This window comes from Xiphophorus hellerii, chromosome 9 (genome assembly GCF_003331165.1).
Source record: "Xiphophorus hellerii strain 12219 chromosome 9, Xiphophorus_hellerii-4.1, whole genome shotgun sequence".
NCBI classification, from domain to species: Eukaryota; Metazoa; Chordata; class Actinopteri; order Cyprinodontiformes; family Poeciliidae; genus Xiphophorus; species Xiphophorus hellerii.
This window is the reverse complement of record NC_045680.1, coordinates 23,844,252-23,861,849: the sequence shown is the minus strand read 5'-3', so window position 1 is coordinate 23,861,849 and position 17,598 is coordinate 23,844,252. Positions and strand designations below refer to the sequence as shown.

At 39.4% G+C, this 17,598-nt stretch overlaps 1 protein-coding gene across 1 annotated transcript; it reads left to right on the top strand.

The window, feature by feature from the left end:
• Positions 1-116: 116 nt before the first annotated feature.
• On the top strand, positions 117-17,488 carry chd1l (chromodomain helicase DNA binding protein 1-like). The gene is made up of 25 exons (XM_032573049.1): positions 117-314; positions 508-620; positions 1,649-1,755; positions 1,831-1,942; positions 2,032-2,063; positions 2,272-2,353; positions 2,462-2,624; positions 3,701-3,856; positions 3,952-4,044; positions 4,131-4,227; positions 4,417-4,490; positions 6,028-6,138; positions 7,283-7,397; positions 9,301-9,454; positions 9,539-9,731; positions 10,341-10,486; positions 13,067-13,230; positions 13,324-13,529; positions 13,658-13,756; positions 13,862-13,932; positions 14,297-14,411; positions 15,411-15,519; positions 15,600-15,845; positions 15,947-16,028; positions 16,991-17,488. Exons 1-25 carry the CDS (start codon positions 221-223, stop codon positions 17,108-17,110), a joined length of 3,054 nt encoding a protein of 1,017 aa, XP_032428940.1. The 5' UTR covers positions 117-220; the 3' UTR covers positions 17,111-17,488.
• Positions 17,489-17,598: the final 110 nt, after the last annotated feature.

Sequence of the window (17,598 nt, the reverse complement as noted above, 5' to 3'; positions counted from 1 at the left end):
ATATATGGCATATTTATAATAACTGAAGGTAACATAGTTACTTGATTGTGATTCGACGTGGCTGGAAAACACATGACATAACACTGCCCCTTTAAAAAGCGCGCTCGCGCTTTCTGCGCCGTCACGTCACCCAACCAGGAAGTCTTCCACGGAAAAACAGAGCGAGAGCTGTACATGTTTACAACACTGTGACATATAAACGCATTCTGTTCCTTTCAACATGTCTGACATATTGGGGAAAATAAGAAACACCATAACCGAGAAAAAGAAGACGGCTCTCAGTCAGCGCGACCTGCAGACGTTTGGTTTACGAGGTACGGAGTTCTTGTTGACTGAAGTTACAAACTTTGTATACGTTCATTCAAACAGTGACCCAGCGCTCCCTTTAGTTATAAACTATTGTCAGTATGTGTTTATAGAACTCAGTTCTGTGGTTTTTAAAACCTGTACGTGTCTGTGGACGAGTGGTTTGCTAGTGACAGCTTTGGGTGACCTGCTTGTTTCCAGGGATACAGCTGAGAGCCTACCAGCTGGACGGGGTGCAGTGGCTGACCCAGAGCCTCAACGACCAGCAGGGCTGCATCTTAGGGGATGAGATGGGTTTGGGTAAAACCTGCCAGGTGTGCTTAAGATTCATCAACTTACCTTCCATATTGACTATGTAAGGTCTGGGCAGCAATTTTAGACTATATGAGTCTCCATAGTGCAATTTTTTTTTGGTATGTCTTAACACGATATCAAAGCTGTAGGACCATTGTTTGCATGTTTCAGAGTTTGTCATTTATTTTGTTTGTGAGTTATACACATTGCGTGCATTATTCTCGCTTGCAAAACACTATGGTGCCAGTAATAGAAGTGGGTGGTATGGACTTAGAATTTTATCATGACATTCTGCCTTACTAAAGCGACAATAAAAAGCTATTTAATCATTTTTTTAAAATTAACTGTATCTCTGTGACTGCATGATACATCATTCATAGCCACACAAACACAAATGCTGCTATTCCTATTTGAAACAAGCTTCTGCAGGATGCCACTTATTTCAAGAAATGTGATTTTTTTTTTTTTTTTTTTATCACCAAACTGCACACAGGAGCTTCATGTAATCATATTTTTGAATTTACTGATATTTATTGATGCTCTCGTGGCAAAAAACAGTGGAGAAAATGGTTAAAAATAATGTTTTAGTAAAAAAAATTTTGTAACAGAAATGTATTGAGAACAATACATCAAAATTTGTGTAATAAGAATTTATTTTACTGATAAATGATAAACTGTATGATAAGTGCCAACCCCTAGTGAGAAACAGGTAAATGCATTTTTATTATTGTGGAAAACATGTCTCATAAGTTATCGATGTTCTTCTGCTAAAACTGGATTTAGTTGAGCAGATAAAATTACAGTTCAGTTCTCAAATTTCTTGAGATTTGCCAGGAAATCTGTTGGTTTGTTGAAAGTAATCAGAACTCCTTGTTGCTGTTCTCCACTTTTCTCTCTTTTTATTTTTGTTAAAAGTTTCAGTTTGAATTTCTGTGGAAACCTCCAAAAGAGTGCAGAATGTCAAGACATTAAATCTGTTGTTTGGAAACAGGAGGAACAATTCCCAGTTCTGCTTCTTTTGTACACATTTAATGAACTTCTTCTCCAGACCATCTCTCTGCTGGTGTACGAGTCAGGAGCTCTGGGGAAGAAAGGTCCGTTTCTGGTGCTGAGCCCCCTGTCTGTCATGGAGAACTGGAGAAAGGAGTTGGAAAGGTAGAGTCAAATCTGTCGGTGCTTTAGCCCCATCTGTAAATGTATAAATTATTCCAGTTGTAACTCATTTCGCAGCTTTGCCCCGTCTCTGACTGTGCTGTGCTACAAAGGAGACAAAGAGAGACGGGCTGAGATTCAGAGGGAAAAAACCGCTCAGGACTTCCAGGTTCTGCTCACCACGTATGAGGTCTGCGTCTGCTGGGCGAAAACAAAATGGCTGAAAGTTTCGTTGGCTTGGACCTTGAACATGTATATATGTCATTATTTCATTCGCAGCTGTGCCTCAAAGATGCATCGTTCTTGAAAAGGTCAGTGGGTTCTCGCTCACTTGGCTTTGTTGACGTTTGAGTTGTGACTAAGGTGGGTGTGGATTGTTAAAGAGACCAAAGAACGGCTGTGAGTGGAATGATTTTTGCCGACGTTGCAGGACTGGTGAATCTATAAAGCCTGCTTGTGCGATCACTTTATGACGCGTCCCTCCGTTTCCTCTCATTTTTACACGTTGCTCCTCCTCAGGTGGAGGTGGGAGGTGCTCGTTGTGGACGAAGCTCACCGGCTGAAGAACCAAAACTCTCTGCTGCACAAAACCTTGACAGAGGTACTGCATCGTGTCTTGAAGAGCCTCTTCACTGCTTTGTCTTCTAATGTTTCTCATTCGTACTTTCTCTGAACATCAGCTCTGTTGGCTTGTGTGTTTCTTGCTTAGTTTTCAGTTGGTTTCAGACTCCTGCTCACAGGGACTCCCGTTCAGAACAACCTGCAGGAGCTCTACTCCCTGCTGAGCTTCATTCAGCCCAGCATCTTCACACCGGAAGAGGCTGACAACTTTGTCAGCTCGTACTCCAATGTGCGAAGTCGACCTGCTCTGGGTATGCTTTAAAATTACAATGCGACTCGTGTATACAGAGTAAAAGTATATTTAAACATTACAACCATAAACTTTAATGTTGTTTTATGTGATAAACCGACACAAAAGATCATTGACCTGTTGGAAAGTGAACCTCCACCTCAGTGTTTAGTCTCTGTTTACTAATTAGGTGGGTTCTGAGAGCAGTTGATTGCATTGGCTTTTATTTAGAGGTATCATTGGAGTAATTGGTCCTGAGCACAAATGCATGCCATACTTTTCAGACTTTTATTTGTGAAACAAGATAATAATAATAATGATGGTTAGTTGTGTAGCACATTTAAGCAACAGGACTTTATGTCATATAAACATTATAAAGTTGGTGTCTGATGCCATTATTAAAATCATCAACCAAAATGCACATCAATATTCATTAATGTTCCACTAACTGCTAATCAGAGGCAACTCTAAACAGGTGGGCCTTTAGACTAGAATTAAAGGAAGTCAGTGTTTCAGCTGTTTTGCAGTTTTCTGGAAGTTTGTTCCAGATTTGAATGCTGCGTCTCCATGTTTGGTTCTGATTCTGGGGACGCAGAGCAGAACCAGAACCAGAACCAGAACCAGAAGACCTGAGAGGTCTGGAAGGTTGCTATGACAACAGCAGATCTTCAGTGTTGTGCTGCTAGGTTCAGTGATTTATAAACTAACAACAGTATTTTGTAGTCTATTCTTTGAGCTACAGGGAGCCAGTGTAAAGACTGTACACATGTAGGAATGAAACGTGAGGAATCCCAGGACTGAACCTAAAAGTATCCTGCATGTGTCTTCTGTCCGCTCCTATAAGAAGTTACCAATTGACACAATTCCTGTTCTTCTTTGTTGAAAACCGTTTCTAATTCCATTGTCGAAACCATGTAGCCTTTTTTTTTTCTTTCTCTTCATAACATGCACCGCTTTGTGTTGGTCTATCACATGTTGTGCATTGTGGAAGAGGTTCAAGGGGTTAGTTTGAACAAAATGTTATTACTTATCTACAAAGGATTCAGGTTGACATGTTAAAAGATACATACGTATGATACAATGTTTCGTGTCTGCTAGCTTCAGAGCTTCAAAGCATCTTGGAGCCTTTTCTGCTCCGTAGAGTAAAGTCGGAGGTGGCTTTTGATCTGCCCAAGAAGACAGAGCTGGTGGTGTACCACGGCATGTCAGCTTTGCAGAAGAAATACTACAAAGCCATTCTAATGCGGGATTATGGTGAGTCGCAGCGTTCTGACACTTGGCAACAAAGGTGATATTTGTAAAACAAAACAAAAAAATCCACTTATCTCTCTCTGTGTGGAAAATTTCAGACGCTTTTGTAAACGAGCAAGGCAGCAAAAACAGACTGCTGAACATCTTGGTGAATTTGAGAAAGTGCGTCGACCACCCATACCTGTTTGACGGTGAGACGCGGCGAAATGCATCTGGGGTTCGGTTGTAGAAGCTGGAGTTGTGTCTGAGTGATTCTGTCCCTCCTTCCTGTTTTTAGGGGTGGAACCGGAGCCCTTTCAGATCGGGGATCACCTCATCGAAGCCAGTGGAAAGCTGTGCCTGCTGGACAGCATCCTGGCCTTTCTACACACAGGGTGGGCACATCCACGATGCTTATTGTTTGGCTCCCTCTAGTGGAATTTTAAGCTCTGTCGGGTCTGTGTTTGCTGGGATGTTTACTGCATTTCTAAATACGAAGGCAACAAATTTAATCTAAGTTGAAAAATCTGGACACCCCTTCAGCAGATATGATCTTACAGTTCTCCATTTTGTTTTGGATGAAGGGGCCACCGTGTCCTGTTGTTCTCTCAGATGACGAGGATGCTGGACATCCTTCAGGACTACATGGAGTACAGAGGTGAGTGGGACAAAATACACACGTCTGGACATCATCTGTCAATGTAATTCTCACAATTTATGTTACTTGCCTTTTCAAGCGTATCAACACCCTATTCTATCATTTTAAAACTTTGCTCAACATTATTAGTTCATTTATTTTGCACTAAAAAGCTTTGTCTGCAATACAGAGACAGGACTGCTGTGTTGATTCAGGTTCTGTGAGACACCAAGTGGGGGTCGCAAAAGGTTATTCAGAATCATATGATTTGACCCTTGGAGGTGAACGTAGAGCCAACTGGGTGAAAATTAAATAAGTACATTAATATCCTAATATTTGTGGACGAAATGGCAAAAAAAACATAACACAATTTAAACATTTTACATCATTCAATATCGATGATTATTGATTGGTATTAGGTTGAAATAACTAAATTATAGGAAAACTGGTGGCCTGCGTGCCCTTTCTGTTTTATCAGTAATTTTCACTCCCTGCAGTTGTTTTTTTATTTTTAATCAGTAATGAGTCTCAGTGGCAAAACATGAAACTACTGCTGTGCACGTTACCATTATGTGAGTGAGTTGCTAGGCAACCAAAGAGTGTGTGAGTTAGTTGATGCCACCAACTTAACTTAGCTGGCCGTGAGAGGTCCAAGCGGTTAAAGCCTTTCATCTGCTTACACCTCCCAGAATGCCGTGCGGTTCGGATCAGAGTTTAGTGAATGTTTTGTATGTCGTCACCTTCCTAAGATAATGGCCTACGTCACGTTTTGCCAAAAAAAAGTCACCATCTCTTTCTTTCCTAAAAAAAAAACACTTTTGTCCATTATTTTAGGAAGGTGACAATATTGAATATTCTATCAGACGTATTATCTGTTGATACTGATCAGTTGTCTATAGCAATATATGTTGTTGTTGATTTAATCTCCCATTAAGTGTCAGTGTCTCATTAAATGATTATCATCCATCCATCGATTTTCTAACACCTTTGTCCCTAGTGGGGTCAGGAGGGTTGCTGGTGTCTATCTCTAGCTCACGTTCCGGGCGAGAGGCGGGGTCACCCTGGACAGGTCGCCAGTCTGTCGCAGGGCAACACAGAGACACACAACCATGCACACACACACTCACACCTAGGGAGAATTTAGAGAGACCAATTTACCTGACAGTCATGTTTTTGGACTGTGGGAGGAAGCCGGAGAACCCGGGTAGAACCCGGAGAGAACCCACGCATACACAGGGAGAACATGCAAACTCCGTGCAGAAAGACCCCGGGCGGGGAATCAAACCCAGGATCTTCTTGCTGCAAGGCAACATTTATATTTTGTATCATTTATATAAAATAAATTCATATTAAAATACATACAATTATTTTACTTATATTATTATAATATGTGAACTTTTAGGAAGTTACTATGTTGCAAATAGGGGATCACAGGCTGAAAAGTTTATTAGTCCTGTGTTTCCCTAGCAACCGATGCAGGATGTGCCTCGCTTCTCGCCAAGTGACACTTTTCTGTGCTTAATCCTTGCCATGCACCATAATTAGTTTTTCTGTTCAGGTTACAGCTACGAACGCATGGATGGGTCGGTTCGAGGTGAAGAGCGAAACCTTGCTGTGAAGAACTTCAGCAGCAAAGATATCTTTGTGTTTTTGCTCAGCACTAAAGCAGGTGACTGGAATTTATTTTTTTGTTTAAAATACAGAATGAAAAGCTAGAAAAATGTTCCATGTCTTGGATTTTCACCTTTTGTTACATAGTAACTCGGTTTACAGACATTGTTATCCTTTCACTTTTATTTTGCAGCACCCAGATTGCTGCAAAATGAAGCATAATTCTGCTTCATTTAAATTTGTTGTTTTAAAAGTGAGCCTTTCTGCATACGGTGCCTTGCAAAAGTGAAAAAGTGAACTTCATAACATTAAACTAAAACCGCTGTCAGTTTTATTAAAATTTTACAGAACAGATTTTAAAAAATTCCAAAGTTGAAGGAAAGTAAAACGTTGCTTTTGTTATTTCTATGCATGTTTTCAGCCTGACACATCGAGAGACTGGAATTACCACACATCCTCCTCAATATCGCATGGTGCAATATTGCACATACTGATATTATGATTCGGTATAGCGTGTAACTGCAGACCACACTGCTATTTTTAAGACATGTTGAAAGTTTGGGGAATCCATAAGTCCATTTTTCTTTTACTTTAGCATTATGTGCTACTGTTTTTTTTGTTGGCTCATCTCTCACAATCTGAGCATAGCACATTGATGTATGCGGTTGCAACATTATAGAATGTGAAAAAGTTCAAGGGGTCCCTTGCAAGACACCGTGTCCGTAAACTTTGAGTTTCTAGAATACACAGAAACAGGAAAAGGGACGGATCAGACAACGATATGATCTGCAGCAGAATGTTAGTCTGGTGCTAACAAGGCCAGAAGTTGTTTTGTTTTTTTTCAACAGAGGGAAACAAGGGCGATTTCCTGTCACAGCTTTCGCTTTCTTCAAGCTTTATAAATGTCCCAACTGCACACTACAGTCACACTTAGCTCAAAGTATGTAACTACTGAGACGGCATGTTAAAAAATAATAATAATAGTAAAAAAAGCTGACGTAATCACTTAGCAGCTTATTGAAGGATCTTTAACAAAAATAAGTTCCAGTATAAGTTTCCAGTTTCTATGGCCTTTTAATCCATACAGCAGGGCATTTTTTAACGCTTTGTGCTGTAAATCCTGAAGCACAGAAACGGTCAGACCTGAAAGTTTGGACTCTTTAGACGATCTCTGTTTTCTCTTTACAACGCCGTCCTTTCAGGCGGAGTTGGCCTCAACCTTACAGCTGCTGACACTGTTATTTTCGTGGACAGTGACTTCAACCCCCAAAACGACCTGCAGGCCGCGGCGCGCTGCCATCGGATTGGCCAGAACAGGTGATGCACTTTGAACATTCCAACGAAGCTGCATAGCAAACAATCTATCTGATTACTGGCATTAATGCATTTTACTCTGCATAAGAAAGACTTCCCTTTTATTTTCAGATATTGCTTTCGCAAGTGTGGGAAAGTAGACCTGTTCATGCCAGTAATGTTATCTGTAGCTGCCAGGAGTGTTATCTGCCTGTTGGTGTGAAAGAGCTCTTCCTGTTCACAGCTCAGCATTGTGCTCCGACAACCTTGATGGAAACTACTAGAAACATTCAGGCTACCTGCTGAAGGAAACGTCATCTAAAACGCTGACCTTTCTCTTCAGACTGATGCTTTTATGGGTTACCATTTATTTTAAGTTTAGTTTTTATTCAAATGAGACACAACCAGTGTAGCGCTGAAACAATTATGTTTAATAATTAAGTTATCTTCTCTGTTGATCTACTCCCCCGTCTTTTCATACTTTTTAGGTTCAGAGCAAATGGCGAAAATTACGTAGACTCGCAGGACTCCTATGGAGCCTCGAAAAGTGTGTGAACATATAGAATTTACTTTTGGCAAAATTTTCCAAATCTTGATAAGTATGGAAAAAGGAAAATTAAGGATACTTCTTACATTTTCTAACCAAAAATCTTAGTACTTCATATTAAATGTACTCCTTGTTTAGGTTTTAGACCAATTTTAAATCTGGTTGAACTCGACCTGTGGCTAAACTAAACTGCCAAACAAAATCATTAAAGTGGCTATTTTTAGGAATGGATATAAAAATTTTCAGTGTCTACTATAAAATGTTTGCCTTTAGGCTTTGATGCTCCTTATTTGAAAAGTCTAAGAACCGCGAATGTTGAAATAAAGCTTATCTAAACTGATCCAGATCAGTAAAAGAAGCGATGACCCTATGCACAGTTTGAACATGTGAAGCCACTTTCATCATTTTGTTGATTCATTATCTTTGGCATCCAAACACAACGAGACTCTGTTATTGTTCAAACAGTGTCAAGAGTTCGGACTTTGCACTTAAAATGTCCAGAAGTTTCTAGAAAAAAAGACCCTTAGACATTTTTGTCTGGTTATATAAATGTGTGTAAGTCATTGTCTGAAAAAGACCCTGCTCAGATCTAAACATGTCTATTCGCTTTGAACGCATTCACTAATGATGCAAAATATTTCTTTCTTTTTTACCAAATTTTGAGCTTGGCTTTGAGATTTGAAAAGCGGACCTGACCCTCCCGTGGTAAAATGTGGAAGCTGCGTCCTCTCTGGTTTGATATTTACCATCGTTTCCGCAGTTCGTCTCTCTAACGAAAGAGGTGTACGGAGCCTAGTGCCGGAAGAAAAACGGCGAGTGACTGAGGGTCAGTGCGCGTAACACAAACCCTGTAAATTCTAGACACTAACAGGTACCATAGAATTGCACAAAAATCCGTGAGGGACGACGGAGTCCCTGCTCGAAATTTCATGAAAGAGGTGTACGGAGCCTCGTGCCAGAAGCCCATTAAAATGCTGTTTACATCGTTTTAAACTGTGTGATTGTGAGTGGGAATAAAAATAGCAACAGATATTTAGTTCCATATAACACAGTAGGAGTGTAACAGGTAAACCTTCTATGGATGCAAACTCGACTAAAAACCCACAGAAATTCAAATACAAAAACATTTTAAATACAAATTCTTTTGTATTTGAAACGTAATCAATTACAAATTTATTGATGGAACCTGACTTAATGTCGTGTTTTGACTGTTGATTCTATCTTGCATTGTGTTTCTGTGTTTGATATGATGTAAAGCACTTTGAAATGCCTTGCTGCTGAAATGTGCTATACAAATAAAATTTGATTGATTGATTGATTGATTGATTGATTGATTGATTGATTGATTGATAACCTTTGAGGAACCCTGATGTTTTCCAGGCCTGTGAAAGTGATCCGCCTCCTTGCGAGAGACACCGTGGAGGAGATCATGTACTCTCGAGCCGTATCCAAGCTGCAGCTCACCAACACTGTTATTGAAGAGGGCCGCTTCTCTTTGCTGGATCAGGCGCAGTCAGCTGCGGCGGGTCTGCAGGTCGGTGATCTTTTAACAGAAACACGCCGTCAACATGATCCCTCCGATCTTCTTCCAGCTCTCTTTTTGATTTCTCCTCAACAGCTGAGCGAGATCTTGAAGTTCGGAGTAGATAAGCTTTTATCGTCGGACGAGAGCTCGATACAGGAAGTCAGACTGGAGAAGATACTGGGCCCGTCACAGGATGGTCAGTGGGTGGATGATGATGATGATGATGATGATGGATTCTCACCACTAGAAGAAGAGGTGGAGAACGAGTCTGATTCTGATGAGCAGAGTAAGCGATTTTAAATCCCAAATTAGTCTGAATGACTAATCATTTTATATGTCTGTCATTTTTATCTTTAATCTCAAACATGTCTACAAAAGTTAGTAAAACAATTTTAAAAAATAGCTTTTTAGTCCAAGTTTCTACTTAGCAGTAAGGAATCAGCCTGTTCTTGTCTGCAGTTTGTTTCATGACTCAACTTCCTGGCTTGATTAATGTAGGTTTGGATTATTAAAATAATCGTCAACTAGTTTAGTAAATGATTAATGATTAATGATTAATCGTAATACTGAAGTATAGAGGCTCACAAATAAGAATGTTTTAGTCAAAACTCCTCAGGTGGCATAGTTTCAGCTTCATCTTTTTCAGATTTACTGAAGGAATGCCATGTTTTTCAAATTTTAGGCAACAAAATGTTTATTATTTAAAAAAGGATTTGAGTTATTTTTCTTTATTTGTTTTTTAAAATGAATTTCTAATATTGCTTCAATGAAAAATCTGTCAAATTTGCTTTAAAAAACGTGATTAATCGTCAGAATAATTGATCAATTGATTACTAAAATAATCGTTATTTGCAGCCCTGGATTAATCCAACCGTCGTATCGTCTCACCCTGCAGATCACATGTACTTCTTTGAGGGGAAAGACTACAGTAAAGACCCGAGCTCAGAGGACCAGAGGAGCTTTGACCGGGTCCTGGAAGAGCAGATGGCCGAGTTTCAGAAAGCGGCAGGAGAGGGACGAGCTCTGCGGCGCAAAGCTGGAGTAAGACTCTGTCACTTTCACTTCCAACTAAGAGAAATGTTCCACTGGTATTTGGGAATTCTGCTATCTCGTAAAGTCTGGAATTTGATTCAAGGTTGTTTTTTTCCAAGTCTGGATAAGTATAAAGCTGCAGCTAACGATTATTTTTAGTAACTGAGTATTCCGTCGATTAATCAAGTAATCAAAATAACATTCTGCAAATTTTTTATTTAACCAGCTTATTTAATACAATAGAAATGCATGAGAAAGTGCAAATCAACAAATAATTCAATTAATTTAAAATAAACATGTTATTGCCTCAAATGTATAAGAACATTTCTTTAGTGTACACCTTAAACAAAAATACTTCAAATATCAACAAGTGAAAAGCTCAACCCAGTTAGCTTAACTTCACATCAATAGTTGCTGAAGCTAAAATTATGTTTTTATTAAAGAGTTCTGGTGAGAACATTTTTACCGCCAAAAAAACTCTTTGTAGAGTTTGTAGAGTACTGCTCTGAAGGTGGTTTTCTCTCACCAGATATCATGTTTTACACTCTGTGTTCCCCAGTTAGCGATTAATCGATTACTAAATTAGTTATTTCAATAATCGATTAATCATGATTAAGGCGATTAATCGTTTCAGCTCTAGATAAGTTTGAAAAAAAAGAAGTGTAATTCCAGATAATTTTCCCATTAAAAGTGTTTTCCGTCAATCCTTGCAGTTTTCATCTGTTCCATATGACCATTGAACAGTTATCATCAGAAAATAATATCAACATTTTGCTCCCAGCATCATTTATTTATTTAAGTCATTATAGCTTAAGGACAAGCCACTAAATTAGTTTTTGCTTAAAGAAAAAAAACATTCATTGCTTCCACTTTTGAGTCCAGGATGTCGGTGTCCCACTTGGACTAATAAAGCTGAAAACACAGACCTGCTCTCAGCCGACTGTCACCTGACCGACTGATTTGACTTGTTTAATGAAACGCGTTTCATTCCAGCTTTCACATTTAGCAAAATGTGAAACCTGGAGGTTTGCTCTACTTTTCCTGCCACAGATGCATAAAACGAGATCAGTTTCCTTTAGTGAAAAGCTGATGATGTTTTGTCCCAGTTAACTTGAAATAGCTGCAAAGGAAATGAAGTTTGTGGACTCATGAAATCACCAAAGCTGATGGGGGGGAAAAAAAAAAAAAGATCAAATGATCATTTGATCTCATGGCCCACATTCTGTGTCTCCCATGTTTCAAAAACCTTTTTTTTTTATCTAAAACAAAAAGAAAAGAAAAGGAAAGTAATTTGCTTTTCTAGATATGTATAGACTAAGAAATACAAATCTAGTTTTGTTTATGGTGTCACTCTGAATTTTACAGCGTCTTGTAGTGAAGGGAAAAATACTTGTCAGACATTTTTGGGGATAAAATTCTCATTAAAATCCGGTAGGCTTTTAGTCACCTAAATAGTAAATGGAGTAAAATTGTGTAAAATTTAATCTTTGTATAAATCCAGGTTTAGAGAACCAAAAGCATCATGAAGACCAAAAGGTCAAAGGTGAAGGAAAAAGCTGGTTACCACAGACCATTTAGGAGACATACTGTAGCAACTGGTTGGATGAGACTAAAACTTTCCCTAAACACACCATCCCCACAATGAAACATGGTGGTGGCAGCATCATGCTGCGGAGATGATGAATCTCTTGAGCAGGGAAAACTAATTGATTAGTCTCGCCTTCCAAAAAGACAACACACTTAAAAGTATAAGGTGATTTATAATACAATAGATCGAAGGACAGAACAATATTCTTGGGTAAATGGTCCAGTCAAAGTCCAAACATCTAAATCCAAACTGAGAATCTCTGAACTTCATTTTCAGATACTCAAAGATGCTGTACAGAAATAAAGATTAAAAACAGCAGGAGTAACGAAGGCGGATAATGAATTTTTCTGGACAATAAATTGTCCAAGAAATTATTGCAACAAACAATAATATTGTCATTTTGAGATCTATTTTCAAGTAATTTAGACATCATGACAAAAATAATGCAAGAACATCGTCTTATGGATCAATAAACGTTCATTTCTAAAGAACAATCAATACTGGAATTAAGGCATTTTAAATGTTCGAAATATATAAACAAAACAACCCAAAACAATAAGTAAAAATTGAAATAAAATCCACACACAACCAAAACCATAACTCAAACAAATTATAAAATCTTTCTAAAGCTCATTTAAATTTGTCGTGCAATTGATTGGTTTATAAATTATTTCAATAAGCTTACCCATAACTGCAGCAGAAAGTGTTGAGTCCAGGAAGGTAGAAATGAGCGATTAATATTTTACACTTCCCAAAGATTCTTCAGTAGAAAACGACGTAACGTAAAACAGGACCAAATTAAATCAAGTAACTAAGACAGAAAACATCCTGTCCTGTGGTCCTACTGTCTACAACATGGAGAAGCATAAATACATACAAACATGTACAGTTTTATTAATAATGTGCTACTCCCAACTATCTGGGGTTTTATTAACATTTTTAAAAACCATGAGGAATTATTTAGAGAGGCGTTTGTCCTTGATTATTCGATTCTCTTCCAGTCTTCGCTTTCAGTCGCGTTTGCGATTCCAGCGAGGAAGAGGAAACCTCTCACTGAGGCAGAGCTGGAGCTCCGGCGGCAGAGGAGGCAGGAGGCTGCAGCCAAGAGAGCCAAGATGATGGAGGACAAAAAGAGGCAGGAGGAAGAGGAGAAGCGCAGGAAAAAGTAAAGATATTGTAGTTGTTTCATCATGGGCTCTGACATGCCTGTGTTTTTTGTCACTCATAAATTATTTTTGATTCTTGGCTATCCATGCAGAATGGCCTGGTGGGAGTCCTGTGGCTATAAGTCACTTTGCCTGCAGCTTGTAGACAGTGAAGAAGAGGAGGAAGACGAAGAGGAGGAAGAGGATGACATCAGCGTGTGCTCTACAGACTCAACCTCCACTGATATCCGCTACGTTCTGGGGGATGTTACTCATCCCCACACTGCGAGGGGAGGTGCTATCATCGTCCACTGTGTTGGTAAGGGCTCCATGTAGCCATGGCGACCGGATGGTTTGTGTGACGGAATTGATAAACAAAAACATAGTACCTTTGGAGCGTGTCTCGGGCTGTATTTTCCTCTTATCAGAGTGTTAATTTGTGTGCAGATGACTCAGGGCGGTGGGGCAGAGGAGGCCTGTTCACGGCGCTGGAGGTGAGATCAGATGAGCCACGAAAGCGGTACGAGTTGGCAGGGAAAATGAAAGGTAACGATAACCGCAATGACGAAGAAAATGAGCAGTAATTCAACTAGACATCTTCGTCTCTGTGGTTTGGTGGAGACTGGAATTCCCTGCGGATCTTTGTTTCAGATTTGGAGCTGGGAAATGTGCTCCTCTTCCCCATCGACGACAAACAGTCGAGACTGGACGGCCGAGATCAGGCAGGTTCTGTTCGCAGAGCAATCTGTAAAACTCCAAACTGCTTCAAAAATAAAATAAAATTATGTATCTTAAACTATAGTCTTAAAGTATCTTACATTCTTTAAAAAAAAAGTAAGTTGGCCTTAAACACGTTTTAAATGTTGTCGTGGCAGGACTGTTTCATCTCATAAAACCTTCAAACTGAGTTGCTGAAACCTGCTTGGAAAATTCACGCTTGTGTTTTGCGATATGTGCAAAATCTTTGCAATATTGGAGCTCATTATGACAAGATGCACCTTGCTTGGATTCTCGTGTGGTTGCAGACTTGCAAGCGGTGATCAGATAACGAGGTAACATGATTCAATCTCCTTCTCGTCACCCCAGTTAGCCCTGATAGTGGCACAGAAAAGAGACAAAGCCAACAACCTGTCTGGGATCCTCCTCGGTGCTTTGGACGAAGGACTGAAGAAGATTTACTCTGCAGCTAAGAAAAACAACGGTATGGGGAAGAACGGAACAATTTTATGAAGTTTACTATGAATTTTGTCTCCTGTGGTCTTGTTTGTTGGTGTGTTGATTAATGCGTTACGCAGGTCTAAATGTAAGTAAGGTACAGCAAAATTTGTGGGACACCAAGTGATGTCATGTCTTTCAAGAATGGGTGACATTTTATAAGCTATTCTATTCAGAATAGTGCATGTATACAGAGGTCAAAGGTGTGAAGGTCTTCAATGGTATTTAACCATTTCAGTACGGCCTAGGATGCCGTCTTACTTTATAATGTCTGTTTGGTTTCATTTAAAGATCGACTGATGGGATGATATTTCAGTGGTCTGTGGACGCCCCCTTAAAAGTTAGATGGTAATTAGTCAAATTAATCATAAAGTAGAGCAAGCCATTAGTTTCAGTTTCAAGCATTTATCATGCTGAGGTGAGTAAATCTTCAGGAATGCAGGCACCTAATGTCAATGCTGGGCCAGTGGTGTAAAGTTTGTGTCACAGTTGGATTGACTTTGTTCCAGTGGAGCAAATCTGCATGAGGGTCCGAAGGTTTCGACATGTCAAAACACCAAAACATCCAAAAACACAAAATCGTGCCAAGTATTTTTAGTCTGGTTTCACTTGTAACAAGATATTTTTCCATGTTGTAAGTGAAATAATCTGCCAGTGGGACCAGTAGTTTTTCATCAATATTAAGGATTTATTGTCTTAAAACAAGCTTCTGTAGCTTGCTGAAAAGTTACTTGTAAGTTACTTTTGTCTTATTTCAAGTGTACAAAGATATTTGCACTAGAAACTACACCAAAAATACTTGGTAAGATTTTGTGTTTTTTCAGTGTAGGTTCTGAGGCATCATGTCTTCCTATGGATCCAAAATGAAAGACAGACATGCAATAGCTCATAGATAATATTTATAACCTGAGCATCTCTTGTTTAGTGCTCAGTTTTATTTTGTTCAGACTTCAGTTCAGCATGTTTTCTCTTTTTGTATCTTTAGCCAGTGTTCATCTTCCTCGCATCGGTCACTCCACCAAAGGTTTCAACTGGTACGGGACGGAGCGGCTCATCAGAAAACACCTGGCCTCCAGGGGCATTCCCACCTTCATGTATCCTTCATTGTTCCCCTGCCAGGGCAGAGCCCGTACTGAGCAGAGCTGCTGCAGTTTTCACTTAATCTGAATGGCAGATATTATCACAGCAGAGCTGTCAAGAAAACAGTTTCTCATCAGACACCTGCAACATCAACTGCTGCTTCCAATCAAGCACCTTTACCGAGCACAGACGGGCCAACGGATGAGACAGAACCCGGTCCATCCGCTCTGCCACGCAGCTTCAGCCCTGCGGAGCTGCCCAGCTTCATGAAGGGAGTCCGAGTGTTTTTCTACAACATTCCCGCATCAGAACGGAAGAGGTTGGCCCGCTACCTTATCACATATCCTTTTCCTAACTTCTGGGTGCAAAATTCGACAGTTTTTTAAATGCTTGAGGTTTGTAATGGAGAACAGAATGAGAAACCCCTTAGCTGAAGTCTACGTATGACGGAGACGAGGAGGACGTCATGAGTGAAGAGGTCACACACATTGTTGCAGAGGTGGAGAATCACATCCAAATACAGGTCAGCTCAAGTTTACAGCAGAAGTATTCACACCCCTTAAGGTTTTCCACATTTTGTCACATAACAGCCGCCAATTTCAAAGTATTTTATTGCGATATGCCATCATAACACAGCATTTAATTGTGAAGTGGCAGGAAAATTATTGACGATTTGGTTCTAACGAATAAAAATCTGATAAGTTTACCATGTGTTTGAATTCAACCCCCACCACTTTGGTGCCTCTAAATGAAATCCAGTGCAGCTAATCTCCTCCAGAAACCACCTAATTATTAAACAGAGACCACCTGTCTGTAGTTTATCCAAAACAGCCTCAAAATGGTACACCGCTGTTAAAATGCCAGGTTATTAGAACAAGTACGAAGTCATTTCAAAACTTTTTGCATATATAATGTGACATGTATTCTGTTCAATTTAACCAAAACAAAAAACAAGTATGTAAAAAAAAAAAGAAGAAAAGAAATAACTTTTACTGCGTCCTGAAACACACAATATCACACTCATTCACCCACGCATTCGTGGATGAATGAGGTACTTTGTTAAAGTACCTTTTGGATCAGTTTTAGCATTACATTTTCTTTGTTAGGTGACTGTTAGCATCCCATAATTAGTAATATAATGGCCAAATTAATCTCCAAAACAAAAGTCTGAATATGCTAAAAGACTTGCAGCTCTGTTGTCAGTGAAGGTGGCTCAATAAAGCGTTGTTTCAATGGACTCTGAACATCTGACTGCCACATTCTTTCGATATTTGCGTATTTAGAAAAACATATTTTTTCATTCACTTCACAGTCACTCTTCACTCTGTGCTGCTCTATAAAATCCCATTAAAATACATTGAAGTTTGTTGCTGCAAAGGGGGGAAGCTCAAGGGGTGTGAATAACTTTGCAAGCCTCTGTGTCAGTTCTGCAGTAATTTTCGACGCTTAAACACTGAAATTTTCCTCTGCTCTGTGTGAAACCAGGAGCTGCTGGATCTGGTCCATAAGAACCAGCAGGCTGTTCCTGTGAAGACGGCCTGGCTGGAGTCCTGCTTCTCCAAACAACAACAAGTCAAAACTGCACACTTCCAACATCAGCTCTGAGGACACACGGCGTTATTGTTGTTATTATTAGATTTTATTAAATCCCATTTTTTAAATTGTGTCATTTGGATGTACACTACATTTCAATGATTTTTAAATCTGATGATTAATTCAAATCTGAATATGAAGTTCATAAATTAACTCAATTCCCAAAAGGGAAAATGAAGTTTTCTCACCTGCACTTGACTCAAAGTTCAATTATGGCTGCTGCTTTTATTAAAGGTAGATACATGCAGGAATAAACAGTTTATTTGCACGTCTGGTAGTTTTTTTTCCCCCTCATAACATCTTCCCTATACATGACATGACAATTATTTGTGAACATGTGCCTTTAGTGCTTGAATGAATCAAATGCAGGCACACACTATAGTGCCAAAACAAAGGGGTGTGGATGAATTGGAAAAGCGATGTAAACAATATTTTACTCATTTGATTAGGACAGTACACATTAATCAACATTACCACAATTCATTTCAGTGTAAATATGC

Coding starts and splice junctions, on each gene's coding strand:
- chd1l (XM_032573049.1), top strand. CDS start 221: ATGTCTGACATATTGGGGAAAATAAGAAACACCATAACCGAGAAAAAG. Junction 1,756..1,830: donor TGGAGAAAGGAGTTGGAAAG/GTAGAGTCAAAT, acceptor CTCATTTCGCAG/CTTTGCCCCGTCTCTGACTG. Junction 4,228..4,416: donor CTGGCCTTTCTACACACAGG/GTGGGCACATCC, acceptor TTTTGGATGAAG/GGGCCACCGTGTCCTGTTGT.